This window comes from Halyomorpha halys, unplaced genomic scaffold (assembly GCF_000696795.3).
Source record: "Halyomorpha halys isolate HHAL.00 unplaced genomic scaffold, Hhal_1.1 Scaffold2314.1, whole genome shotgun sequence".
NCBI classification, from domain to species: Eukaryota; Metazoa; Arthropoda; class Insecta; order Hemiptera; family Pentatomidae; genus Halyomorpha; species Halyomorpha halys.
The window spans coordinates 45,245-58,897 of record NW_027116447.1 but is presented as its reverse complement, the minus strand read 5'-3'; the positions used below and the strand labels follow the sequence as shown (position 1 = coordinate 58,897).

Below are 13,653 nucleotides of genomic sequence, written 5' to 3'. Positions count from 1 at the left end.
AATTTAGTATTTCTGATATATTTTCCAAACACATGTAAACAATAATCTAAAAAAACAAATTAAATGAAGATAATTTCACTATTTCACTTATTATCATCACCTATATTGTTAACATTCTATCACACTTATCATTGTCTAATTATTATTATTTTTTATTTATTTACTTTTACTTATTATTTATTTACTTCTTTTACAATCATTCTATATATTTTATTAACTACCCTAACTATATTTCCTTCAGAATATACTCGTATTGTTAGTAACAATATGTATCATTCTATTTTTACTTAGTTATTCCTAAATTAGAAAATTATTATAGTTATTTATGTATATATAGTTGACCGTAAAAATTGATATATAAGAAGATGGTCAGGGTTGCGGTCAAAAGTGAAACAAAAATAGTTTACAACTATTTTTGTTTCACTTTTGACTGCAACCCTGACCATCTTCTTATATATTATAGTTATCATTATTATCATATTTCTGTATCTTTCTCTTATTCTTTTTTATTTTTCAATCATATGATTACAAAACCAACAAAATAAATAATAATAATACTTTTCTATATTAACAAAAGCTTTCTACTGTGGAAATTTTTAAAATTATCATTCTTTTAAAAATACTCAATAAAATTTATAATTTTTTTTATTAATTAACCCATTTTCATTTAACTTCTTGATTCCTCAATAAGCAACATACAAAACCAAATTAGGAAAAAATTAATAATTGAGCTTATTTGATTAATATTATTTTTTTATAAAATTAAATATTTAATCATTAAAAACTGTGCTACATATCTGGAGTTGTAAATACAAGAGTAAAGTAATGAAATCATGAGGCAAAGAAAAAGGATGTTCAGTTGGTATTTATCATATAATAATTTATTAAAGAAACAATATTTTTAAGTAGCAATATTACTATAAGGGAGGTGGGTGTAAGTGGATCCTTAAATTTGAACTATTAAATTCAATTCTTGGTAGATTTTTACAAACACTTGACCTGTAGTTGATCTTTCATTACCCAAATGTTTGCCAAATAATCAGATTGGTGGTGTTGTCTTCCTTTACAAAACCTATTATATATATTTAATAAAACTTTTCACTTGCTCCACAGAATTGGTGTAAATAGAGAACACAACTGGGTTTCCTATATAAAAGTATTAAAAAAAAAGAGTCAGTGGAAATAACAAACTAACTAATTCCTAAATAAGTATTGGATAAATAAATAATAATAGAATTGAGAATAAACCTACTGATTTATATGGCAGCTTATGTTTAGCATTCGTAAAACGAAATATAATAATGTTTGGCTTAGACAGGGAAAATATTTCTGAAACGAATATTATGGAAGTACTGAAATATATTATACCAAACTTTTGACCATATGACGTAACAGAAATAAGGAAAATTAACCCTAAAAATAAAAATGACCCGGTAATAGTTAAACTAAACTCATCATTTTTGAAAAAGATATCATGAAAAACAAATTTAAATTGGCGAAATCTGACAACTTTAAAACAATTAAAAGCAAAGATGATATGCCGAAGTCTGTAAGAGATATCAGAAAAGAAGTGTTCCCATTTATGAAAACTCACTGGGAAAAAGGAAATAAGGCGACCTTAAGATACGACAAACTTCTCATAAATTATCAACTTTTCTTGCTAGAACAGTTACAGTCACATGAAACTTTCAAGAAAAAAAGGAAAAGAAGTGAAGAGAAAGACAAAGAAGAAATTGCAAAAAATGTATGCAATAAACCAGAGCCAATGTCTAAAGGAAAAAGATTGAAAAATAACAAAACTCACCATAGGTCTATAAGTTTGAACAAATTCTTTGTGAATCATAAAGAAGAAAATAAAGAAATGAATAAAAAAGAACAACCCGCAACCAGTTCATAGCTGAAAAAAGACCCAATGATTCATGGAGAAGACAAAAGCATTATCAAGGTTTGTTCATTAAACGTTTGGACATTGTTAAGTGAAGAGAGGTTGGAGGAGTTAAATCATGCTCTTGATGACATCAAATGGGATGCTATTGGTCTGGTGGAGGTTAGGAGAAAAAATACTGTCTAGTTTTAGAACAGAGATCAGGAAATATTTTCATGCATATAACATCTCAAAATGGAATTTATGGAATAGTATTTTTAGTTTCGGAAAAATTTAAAAACAGAATAATAGAATTAAAAGAAATAAACTACAGAACTATAAAAATTACAAATAATAATTAAACACATAACTATTGTACAGAAGCAAAGGAAAAATTCTATGAACAATTGGGACAATTAGTTTCTATCTTTAAAAAAAAAAAAAATTGGATTGGTATGATGGGAGATTTCAATGGTAGAATTGGAGTCAAACTAGATGGCGAAGACCAAGTTATGGGAGACTGGGGATTTGGTGAAAGGAATAAAAGTGGCAACTGAATAATCAACTTTTGCTCTAGTCAACATTTGAAAATTGTCAACTCATTCTTTAAAAAAAGGGCAAAGGCAAAATGGACATGGTGTTTAGCTAAAGGCTACAAGTTTGAGCTTGACTATTTTCTTACTAATCAAATCAATCTAGTAAAAAATCAATAGATCATAAACAGTTTCAATTTTAACACAGACCACAGGCTGCTAAGAGCTATATGTTGAAAAGTTCAAGGAAAAGAGACCATTTAAAGCAAAAAAGAAAAGCGTTATTCTTCAAGAACAAACCCAAACAGAAAAATTCCATACCGATTTGTCAAAATATATTTAGAACAGTCATGCATATAGAGAAGAAAATACTCTCTTTATTGTACAGGAAAACATATCCTCATCTCTAAAGCTATTAATGATACAATTACACAGGTTTCCAGCTTCGTTAGAAATAAAATATGCAAACTATTCTCGGATAACTAAAGAACTTTTTATAATTCGCAAAAGTATAAAAGAAAGAAGTGATACTTCAGATAGCAAAAGAAAAGATCTCACGGCTCTAAATAATCAAATTAGGAAAAGTATAGAAGAATATCAGGAAAAACACAATAAAAATATTATAGAAAACATTTTAGCAGAGAGCAGGTCTACAAAAAGAACTGTCCAAAGGCAAACAATGGATGGTTGCTCTGGAAAACCATAGAAGAGAGATCGTAACCAAGAGGGAAAATATGAGCAGAGTAGCTACAAAATATTTCATAAAGCTGTATATAAGTAACAGAGAAACTTTAGAAATAAAAGAAGAAGGAAAGATGGCCAAAAATTTAGGGGAAGTCCCACCAATAATGGAAGAAGATCACTGATGATCTAAAAGATATCAAAAACGTAATGAACACTCAGGGAGAAATAATATTTGAAAACGCTGAGAGACAGAAGACTATGGAGGAAAGAGCCAAAAAGTAAGGTGAAACAATAGAAAAACTAATTATTGTAAACAATAATCTAAAAAAACAAATTAAATGAAGAACAAGCAGGTTTTAGGAAGGGATTTTTGACAGTGGACCACATTCAGACTGTAAAACAAATCACCGAGAAAGCAAATGAATATAACTTATGTCTATATCTTTGTTTCCTTGACTGTAGGAACGCTTTTGATGGTATTTTACATTCAGAAATATTTAAGGCACCGAGATGAATAAGAACAGAGGACAAATATATTAAGATAATAACAGAGCTTAATAAGGAGATAACAGCATATATATAACTGCAAAGAAAGGACAAAGCTGATGTCAAGAAAGGTGTGCGATAGAGTTATCCCCTATCCCCAATTTCGTTTGTTTTTGTGTTGGAGATGGTGTTCTGGTGTCTTGGATGAGGAGAAGTAGCCATTAAAATAAATGGAAAATGGCTAAGGAACCTACGTTTTGCAGATGATATTGTGCTCATTGCAAAAGGCATGGAACAACTGAGAGATATGATGAAGCAGCTTATGGCATTGTGTGAAGAGGTTGGTCTTTAATCCGAATTACCAGAAGACAAAAATTATGACAAATGGCGTAAAAGAGGAGCGTGAAATTAACAACCATAAGTTGGCATACGTTGAAGAGTGTAATTATCTGGGTAAGTTAATATCATTCATGGATAGAGGAACAAGGGAGGTCCAGAGGAGATTGGTACTCAGCTGGGAAAAGTTTTGGTCTCTCAGGTATATCATGAAGGGGAAAAGAATTACTGCAGGTCTTCGATAGTTGCATTAGCCCAGTGGTCACTTATGGATGCCAAGCGTGGTAACTGACTATAGCTCAGGAGAAGAAATTACAGGTGTGGCAAAATAATATTGGAAGAAGCATGTGAGGAAAAGAGATCAAATAAAAAATGCTTGGATCCAGAAAGAAACAGGACTCACTGTCACATTGAAAATGACAAGGTTGAGCAAATGGATGGGCAGGGCATCTCCTTTGGTGCGAAGATGACAGATGGTCTAAAATTGCCACAGAATGCACTCTATACGACCTTCAAAGAAGAAGAGGACATCAAAAGAAAAGATGGAGCGATACTTTCAAGAGGATGGAAGGACCCCTCTGGTGGAGAGCTGCTAGGGACAGGGATTTCTGGAAGGAGAAATGGAAAGAACTCGCCTTCAGCGAGCCCTATTGGTCACCCTGGTAACATGTTGACTATTACTCCCAAAAGGGAAGGCCTATGCAAGAAAGGATATAGCAAGATGGAAAGAAAATTGATAAAAATAATATTAAGTCAATTATTATATATATATATATATATCAATTTATTTTCTCTATCTTCTTTAAATGTTTATATTGTATTTTGTATGATTTTAATTTATTGCATAAATAAAAGGCTATTTCATTTCATGTTTAGCGATATAAGTATTGGTTAAAACCAAGAATACAAAAATGGGGTGATAAAAAGAATAAAATATACGAGTAAGTGGAATTTAAAAAAAAAATGCATAATATTATCCATTTTATGGATGTCTGGCTCTGGCCATCAAACTGTGTGCATCAATCTGTGCTATTGTGTTTCATAAACAATCTTTCTTTGCCTTCTTCTTTAATTTATTATTCATTATTCAGTTAAATTGCAGCGAATGGACTATATTAGTGGATAAAGCTGTTTTATGATGAAATAAAATTATTATTTTAATAGAAAAACAGTTGGAACTTTATGATACAGACGTAGAGGCCGGGGATTAAGGCAGTAAACATCAAGGTAACCTAAGGGATTAAAGACTGTCAACTGCCCCCACTACAGGTTTCTCATACTTTCATTCATATAATAGTTCCCACACATACTAATACGATAACTAAGAAGGCGGTATGCCCGGTCTGTAAATAGGTTGTCTTTAGAGAGGACAAGTTAGCACTAGCCTGCAACTTGTGTAAAAGTTTATACCATAACAAATGCTGTAACACTCTGGACAACGAAATCTCGCAATATAAAAAGCAAAACTGGAATTGTCCTGCATGTCAGAGTTTGGCCAAGTCAGGGGCCAGGCAATATAGTCCTGTACCCAGCAGAAGTATGGAGGAAAACATAATGGCCATACTCAAAGAAATTGGGAAAATCACTGATGATCTAAAAGATATCAAAAACGTAAGGAACACTCAGGGAGAAATAATATTTGAAAACGCTGAGAGACTGAAGACTATGGAGGAAAGAGCCAAAAAGTAAGGTGAAACAATAGAAAAACTAATTATTGTAAACAATAATCTAAAAAAACAAATTAAAACCATGGAAGCCAGAATAAATCAGGCCGAACAAGGCCAGCTCACCCACTCACTTGAAATCAGGGGCATCCCGGTGAAAACAGGAGAAACACCAGAGGGTATAATATGTTCGATTGGAGCGGCACTGGGAGTGAAGCTCAGCCCGGAAGACCTAGACACGGTAGAAAGAAAAAAGCCCAGAGGAGAGGACCCTCGTCCGCCTGCGATAGTGGTGCGATTCGTGCGCCAGACTGTCCGGGAAGAGGTGATTCGGCTCCGAAAGGTGAAAAGAGATTTCACCAGCAGGCATTTCGGCTGGGAAAACGACCAAAGGATTTGTATAGGTGAAGAGATGATCCCCGCCAATAGACACCTGTACTGGCTGGCGAGGCAGGCGCAGGCAGCTGGCAGATTGAGGTACATCTGGTTCGCTCAAGGAAGTCAGATGCCGCCGAGAAGATGGCCAACCTGTTGTCATCATTATTACAGCTGAGGATCTGGAAGCCTTTCACTGACGCCACTCCTCGGGTTACATCAGATTTAAACCTCTCATTTTCTTTTTTATTTCTCAACTTAAGAAAGACATTCTTTTTTATAGAAGTTATTAATTTATTAATGCATATGATTTATTTTTTTATAATATTTAATTATAATAATTTAAAATTATAAAGTTTAATTTAGTATTTCTGATATATTTTCCAAACACATTTTTACATCTATATCTATTATTTTCATCTTATTTTTTATTTACTCTTCTAAGTAGTATTATTTTTATTTTCAAACCAAGTAAATTATCATTATGTTAAAGTATTTATTTTATTTATTATTTCTATATTTTTCTTAATTTGATGTAACACTGTATTTAATTTGTTATCTTTTCACTCACCATATTTTTTATATGCCTAATACGAGTTTATTGCCTACCTCATTGTATTCAAATTGGCAAATAGTGAATGTACCCTCTCTCTTGATATTAACCCAAACATCCTTTTCAACACATTCTCAATTTTCCATCCTTACTTCAATAATAAGTTTGATCCATTCCTCACTCTTTCCTTTAGTCCTACATGACTAGTATCCTAACATCCTGTCATGTTAACTCCTAATCCCTTCCGGCACATTATGACAAATTTCTAGATTATTTCCTCCAAAATTTTTACCACACCATTGCCATCTCAGTAACGAGGCTTAAACCCAATATCCCAACTTCCTTTATCTCCATCCCCAACTATACCCTCCTTCGTCATGACCGAATGGACCATACTGATGGTGGAGTTGCTCTTTATGTTCATGGCAGTCTGAGGGCCAAAATCCTTTTAAAGTCTCCCTCCTTTGACAACCCCCATCTGGAATACATTTTTGTGCAACTTACGTCAAGCTCCTTTTCCCTCCTCTATATTGTTATTTATTGCTCACCTCGAATCCGTCTTCCTTTCATCAGGTCAGGTCACCTTTGACCAACAACTCTCCTGGAATAACCACATTTCTCAAATCACAGGTAAATCCATAACTGTAGTCAAACAATCCCTAAGATTCCATAATACCATTCCTCAGAACACCCGTCAGCTCCTAGTATCCTCTCTCGTCTTCCCCCACTTTGACTACATATCCTTGGTGTATGGAGGGCTATCTGCAGAACTAGAGTTGAGACTGAAGAGACTCATGAATTGCTTTGTAAGATTTATCTTAGGGTTCCCAAGGTGCTCTCAAGTCTTCCGCTAGTATACCGAGTTGAAGTGGCTCTATCCAACCTGCCGAAAGCAATACCTCCTTGGTGTTTTCCTATTCCAAGTTCTTAAAATTAAAAAACCTACCTATATTCTATATCTCCTTACTCTTCGTTCATCCATCCACTCATTAAACACCTGATTGATTTATATATGTCCTCTTATAGAACCGCCTTCTTTAGCAAATCCTTCGTCATACGTGCAACCTCCTTCTGGAATTCTCTTTCCATCTCCATTCGCCAGTCCTCATCCATTCTTCCCTTTAAACAACACCTATTCCTCCACTTATTGTATAACCAAACCTCCACATCATTGTAATCAAATAAATAAATATATATTGATTAACACTATAAACAGTAGGAAAGCCAATATACCAATGTAATTTCATTTTATTGGAATAATATCCCTAAGATATATTATTTATTAGAGGATTTTTTTTATTTTTCTTCATTACCTTTTATGTTGGTTTATTTATTTATTTATCTTCTGTATTTGATAATTCTGATTTTTGGTTAAACTTGTACATTAAAAGTAATTGTGCCTTTTTGTTTGTTATTTTTAGTTTACTTGTATTTGATTCTTTTTCAGTTTTTTTTAGAAGTTAGTCACCTCATGATTTATACTATGATATATGGTATTATTTTATTGGCTCTAAAGCCTAATTCTGACACCTGTAATATTATTCTAAAGGGATCAGTCCCAGAATAAATAAAGAATATTATTATTATTAAATACAAGCAAAGATGCAGAACATAAGACTTATATGAATATTTTAGTCAGTTACAAATATTGACACCACAGACTGATGCTTAAGGAGTAAGCATAACAGTATCAGTACAGTACTGAGGTCAAGACATAAACATGAAAGAAGTGATCACTCACGTCTTGAGGAAGTGGAAGTTGCTAACTGTGATCGAATGAAAGCAGAAATAATCATAGCATACATAGTAACTCACAAAGACAGAACAATATGTTTATGTGAGAGCTTATGTCAATAAAACTTCCACTCTCCATGTTTAGTGACAAATAAAAACTGTAACCGAAATGGGAATTTTCAGTAGTAAAATTCAACCCTCAAGACAATTTAGTATGTAAAAAAAAAAAAAAATACACAGAAATTTAAAAGATTAGTTCAGGAATGAATTAACATGTGTAAAAGACTGATATATAGAGAAATAGATAAAAAAAAAAATTAAACTTCCTACTATAATGTTGAATCTGACAATAAAAAACCAACCACTGGTTGACAATCCAAATCAACATAAATAAAATCAATTTCATTATCAAATAAATCATTTTAAAAAATTCATAAATTGATATAATTTTTATAACTAGTCCAATCTTAATTTATAATTGTTGTTTTAAAAGTTATTTCTCAAAATTTTAATTTATAGCCTAAACTCCATTATTTTCATAGAAATAAATTATAAACTGCACACAAACACACTAAAAATTGCATATACAAAAAAAGATAAAATTAACCATTACTTTATCAAAACTTGATAACTGTCATTTACCTTTGAGCTTGCCTTCTTCTGCTTAAATTTTCTAATTCCGATTCATCTGTAGTAGTTTCGCTCTGGTTGAGAGCAAGCAATTCATAATTATCGGTACAGTGTTCCATTTAAGAAAAGGTTCCTTTCAAGGATTAGTAAATATAAAAATTTCTTTAAGTATCGTTCCATGAAACTGCCGAAAAAACAAAACACACTCGAAACTTGAGGTACTTAATTAGTTACCTATTTAAGTCAATAAGTTTGACAACTAAACAAGAAAACATGAAACCTACCCAACAGCCAAAAGCGATACGTTCAAATTATACTGAAAGGGTGTGGTCTGACTGTCTTCTTTTAATTCGGGGGCCAAACAGGACTGAATATTATAACGAAGTGTCAATAGTTTAATAACAAATATTTAAACGAATATTTTTCATTTATACTAATAAATTCAAAGTGTCATATAGTTATTTCATGATCATAACATATATCATTCTTTCATCGGATGTATGTAAGATCTCCTAATTAATCAAGGATAATAGTCTTTCAAATTAATGTAATTACTATTTGTTCTACATAAATCTCGCGCATAAAAAACCCAACTATCCTTTTATGGATAGTTATTACTAACCCAAACCAAAATACTTCTCGAAAAATTCCCTCTCTCCCACTTCTTCCATGTTGAGAAGGAAGCACTTATTTCTATATATTTTAAACTATTTTAAGACATTATTTGTTAATTGACATAATGTTTTAAGTTCATGGTGAAACCAAGACATTATCCAACCAAACACAACATTATTAGTGAATGTTGGCACAAAAATTCTCCTAAGATTTCATTGTTCGAATCCTAATAAAATTTTGGGCCCCTGGTAACGAACCATCATTCGGGCATGTATTGATATCGGTTTGATGAGGTCTTTGCATAGAGAAAGTTTCATGTCTGTAGAGAATGCTTTGCTTGTGAGGTGTTTTTGTAATGCAAAACTATTACTACTAGCCTGATACCCAAGACGTAAAAATTCAGTAACTCCTAACTCTCAGAAGTCTGTTAGTCCCTGGTCATTGGATCAGTCTTCATCTAATTTGTTTTCTATTACAACCTTTTCTGAAACTTTCATTAGGGCAAGGAATGTCCATACCTGTCGAGGTGTGGTTTATAATAAGTCCTAACATTAATTTAAGAGATGCAGTACTCTACAGATACTCGATAATGCATTTTCAATAGGTATAGTACATTTAGAAATATTACAATATATTATGGTTATAACACGAAAAAATCAAAGTATTTACAATAAACAATAGATGTATCAATATGCGACATACGTCTGATTATTGCGGTTCACGTTTTAGTTGCTAGGTCGCGTCATATCTGCATGTCAACCTTAAAACAGCAATCACTCCAAGACATCTAAACACATTCTAAAGGAAATATGGGATAATAGCAACTTGTTATGTTCTTTAGTCGAATGTTACCTCATATATTATAACCAAATGAGAAACGAGAACCTATCAAAGCCTTAGTCCCATGTTTATAACTTGCTTAGTTGCGGAATCGTTCAGAACTTTCCTCACCGCATTTTATGTTTACACAAAATTTTCTAATTCAGCGGACGGATAATTTTTATCACCTTAATCATTTTAAAAGTGAATAAGTCCTCTTATTTTTAGCCTTCTTTAAGACCAATCAGCCCGCTGTTTACTAAACATTTTGAGAAATTAAATTATCACCTTTCAGATAGACTACTTTACCTAATCACCAATTCGGCTCAGCTCACTATCCACTAGTTTTACAGAGTCAAAAATGCTTCATTTTCAGGGCAGAAAATTCGAAGGAGTGTACAGTCTTCAAAAATTCCTCAATTTTTCATGTGGCTCACTGAGATCATAAAGAACAGTATGCATCAGAAAATATAGCTCAAATCACATTTTTTTGGAACGAATTTCTAATTTGTTGGAGTGGTGGAAATTATCTTAGCTGCCGAACCTAAAAGGAATCTTTTTTTTTCTCCTCTCTTGCCGTTTCTGGCATACAGGATGCGGAAGCAGTGGAGCAGTACGCTGGGGTTCGCACATGCCACTGCTCCCAAAAATCAACAATTTATTTTTTTTTTTTATTCTTTCATAAATTAATTATTTAATTATTATTGGGAACAAATTTTTACTGTGGTGCAGCCCTGCGCTGCATCTTGTCCACAGCATCCGTCCGGTAGATTCTCCTGGTCCGCATCTCCTACTACTACTACTACTACTACTACGTGTTCTGCTGTTTCAGGTACTCCGCAGGTGGGGCACCAGGGGTCGCTGTTCTTTCCAAAGCTCTGCACCTTTCCCCAGAACTCTCCGTGTCTGGTTAGGATCTGTGAAACCCAATTGTCTGAGAGGACCCATTTAGCCTTTAATGTAGAAAGGACGGTAGGGAAGAATTTTCTCAAAGTAGCGCCCTTCTGGCTTGCTGCCCACCGTCCAATCCACTCTTCTATCGAGTCCTCCCGCAGCATTTTCTTCCATAATTTTGGTGCCTCACCAATCCTCTCTCGGAGTTCCTTCGGTAGCGCTTGTAGTACCTGCCTCTTTACTTCAAATTTAAGGACCTCCTACCTAAGGATGAGGTCCAGGAGCATCGCTCCGGCCAGCACCTGCACCGCCTCATGTATGTCTTCGTAATCCTCAGCAGATCCCAAATCTGTATGATGGCCAGTCTCCTCTTCTGTGTCTGCGTGAAGTTTCGGCTCCACGCAGGGAATGCGTACATCAGAATACCCAAAACACACTTTTATATATGCCCATCGTTGCAGGGTACCTAAGGCGCCAAAATGCACCCCCTACTTGATCCATTGAGTGACAGGGTCACCCTGTCCTTTTGATACACTAGGTGAGAAGTGGCATCAAATCTTCTTCTTATCCTCACACCAAGATATGTCACCTCCTCACCCGATCTAACCCTCTCTCCTTGAATATCCAGGGTGATAGGGTGAGTCCTGTCCGTGAAGCCTCTTATGAGTATGGCTTGAGTCTTGGCTGCTGCCATACTCAACTTCTGCTTCACGCACCACTCTTCTACGAGACTGGCACACCTCTCCGCTTCTGTCTTCTGTCGCTACTGTTCTTCGCCACAATGACTGCCAGGTCGTCGACGTAGGCCGTGGAAAGGAACCCTTTTTCCTCTAGTCCAACTCTGGCCCCGCGCACCAGCGAATGTGGAACCAGAAGGCTCGTACATAATAACAAACTGACACTTCGCCACGCATTCTTCTCCCTCTTGCGTCTGTGCGAACCGAACCCCAAGCCGTGCTCCAGGAATTGGTGTCGGAACAGGCTATCACGCTTTTATAAATAAGCGCGACAGCCTCTACAGCAGCTATATTATCCTCTACATTGATATTTACATTCGCCTATCGCGACGGCATGTATACTGAAACCAGAGTGAAGGTAATTTTGCCCCACCTGACATGACATGCCGCCTGATCTGCTGTGGTGAATTTCTTCAGTTCCATAACGTCGAGGGCAGGGTTATCGACAACAATCGCTGCTCTAGGCCTCTTCTCGCCACTGCCTAAAGCGACCACCCTCGACGTAGTTCTGAATCGCCATGATGTCAGCATTTCGGGCGAGAGTTCTCAATTCGTCCGCGACCATTAAAGTAATCCAGAATGTTTTCGAATTCATAGGGACACGACCGAACCGCAGATAGGCCTTTTTTGGTAAGTAAAAAAATGCAAAAATAATAAATATATTCCGAGTTTACAGAAGAGACAGTTTAACTAAAATTGGCTGTCATAAAAAAAAAGTGATGAAATCCTGCAGATAGAATTTATACCAAAAAAAAGAAAAATAAGTTTAAGTAAAAATAAGGTAAATACATCTGACCCACTTTCGCTCCTGTATATACTTACATTCAGCCTTGCGATCTATGAGCTAATCCTTGCACTCTCATGTGGACTACACTCAGTGAGATCCCAGCGCTTCTGCCTCAGTGACGCCACTGATATAGAAAGCCGGTGGAAACTGTGAGAGAGGTGAGAGGCTCTGTTCAGTACTCTGTGTAACTGGCCATATCGTTGGTTGAATTCTTTCTTTTAAGTCTGCTATGTAAATTCCAAGTTGTCTCTTGCTAATTAGGAAACCTAAATACCGTACTGAGTCTGAAAAGGGGACTGGTGTAGAGTTATTAAAGATTAAAGAAGTTCTGCGTCGGATAGTAAAAGTGAAATGTAAAAATGCCCCAAGAATGAAGGCGATCGGATGAACAGGGAGCGAGTTATGGCCGAAAACGTCCAAATTATTTTTATCTCCTAAACTACGCGTTCTAGAAGCGTACAAAGGGGTGTTTCATTCAAGAGTTCATTCATTCAATGCAAGGATTGCATTTTGCTTTTATCAACCTTGTTGTGTCAATAGTTATACAACTGCTTTATTAGAAGAATATGTCTTTGAAGATTTTGGGATGCCATTTAGGAGTTTGAGTGGAATAAAATAATAGCAGGGTCATCAGCAAATATCGCCTAGAAAAAATTGGAACTTGTAAGGACACTGCGTTTAAAATAAATAGGTGCACCTGAGACTGAACACTAAAATGTTTTAGTGCTGTGGCTTGGCAAAATGCATACTATAGACTGATAAGAGAGCTGTTGTTGGCATCTGCAGCATAAACAATCCAGGCTCCATTGTATTTATGATGTTTATAACTATGGATTACAGCCCGTTTACGTTAAATAGATTGTATACACTCAAAACCAAACATATGTTTATATTAAACAAAACTGTCTTACATTATTATAAATAAATCAGTTTACATATTAC

General features: G+C 34.7%; 1 protein-coding gene across 3 annotated transcripts in view; it reads right to left on the bottom strand.

Moving 5' to 3' along the window:
* LOC106691391 (EF-hand calcium-binding domain-containing protein 14) overlaps positions 1-9,235 on the bottom strand; it is a 37,932-nt gene extending 28,697 nt beyond the window's left edge. For 2 of the 3 annotated variants that reach the window (XM_014437143.3, XM_067053242.1), the window contains exon 1: positions 8,872-9,231. In XM_014437143.3, coding sequence (XP_014292629.1) covers positions 8,872-8,978 — 107 coding nt within the window. In that variant the 5' untranslated portion in view covers positions 8,979-9,231. Of the gene's footprint in view, positions 1-8,871 lie in introns of all 3 variants that reach the window. The other variant, XM_067053243.1, reaches the window with a different exon arrangement.
* Between the last annotated feature and the right edge of the window lie 4,418 nt (positions 9,236-13,653).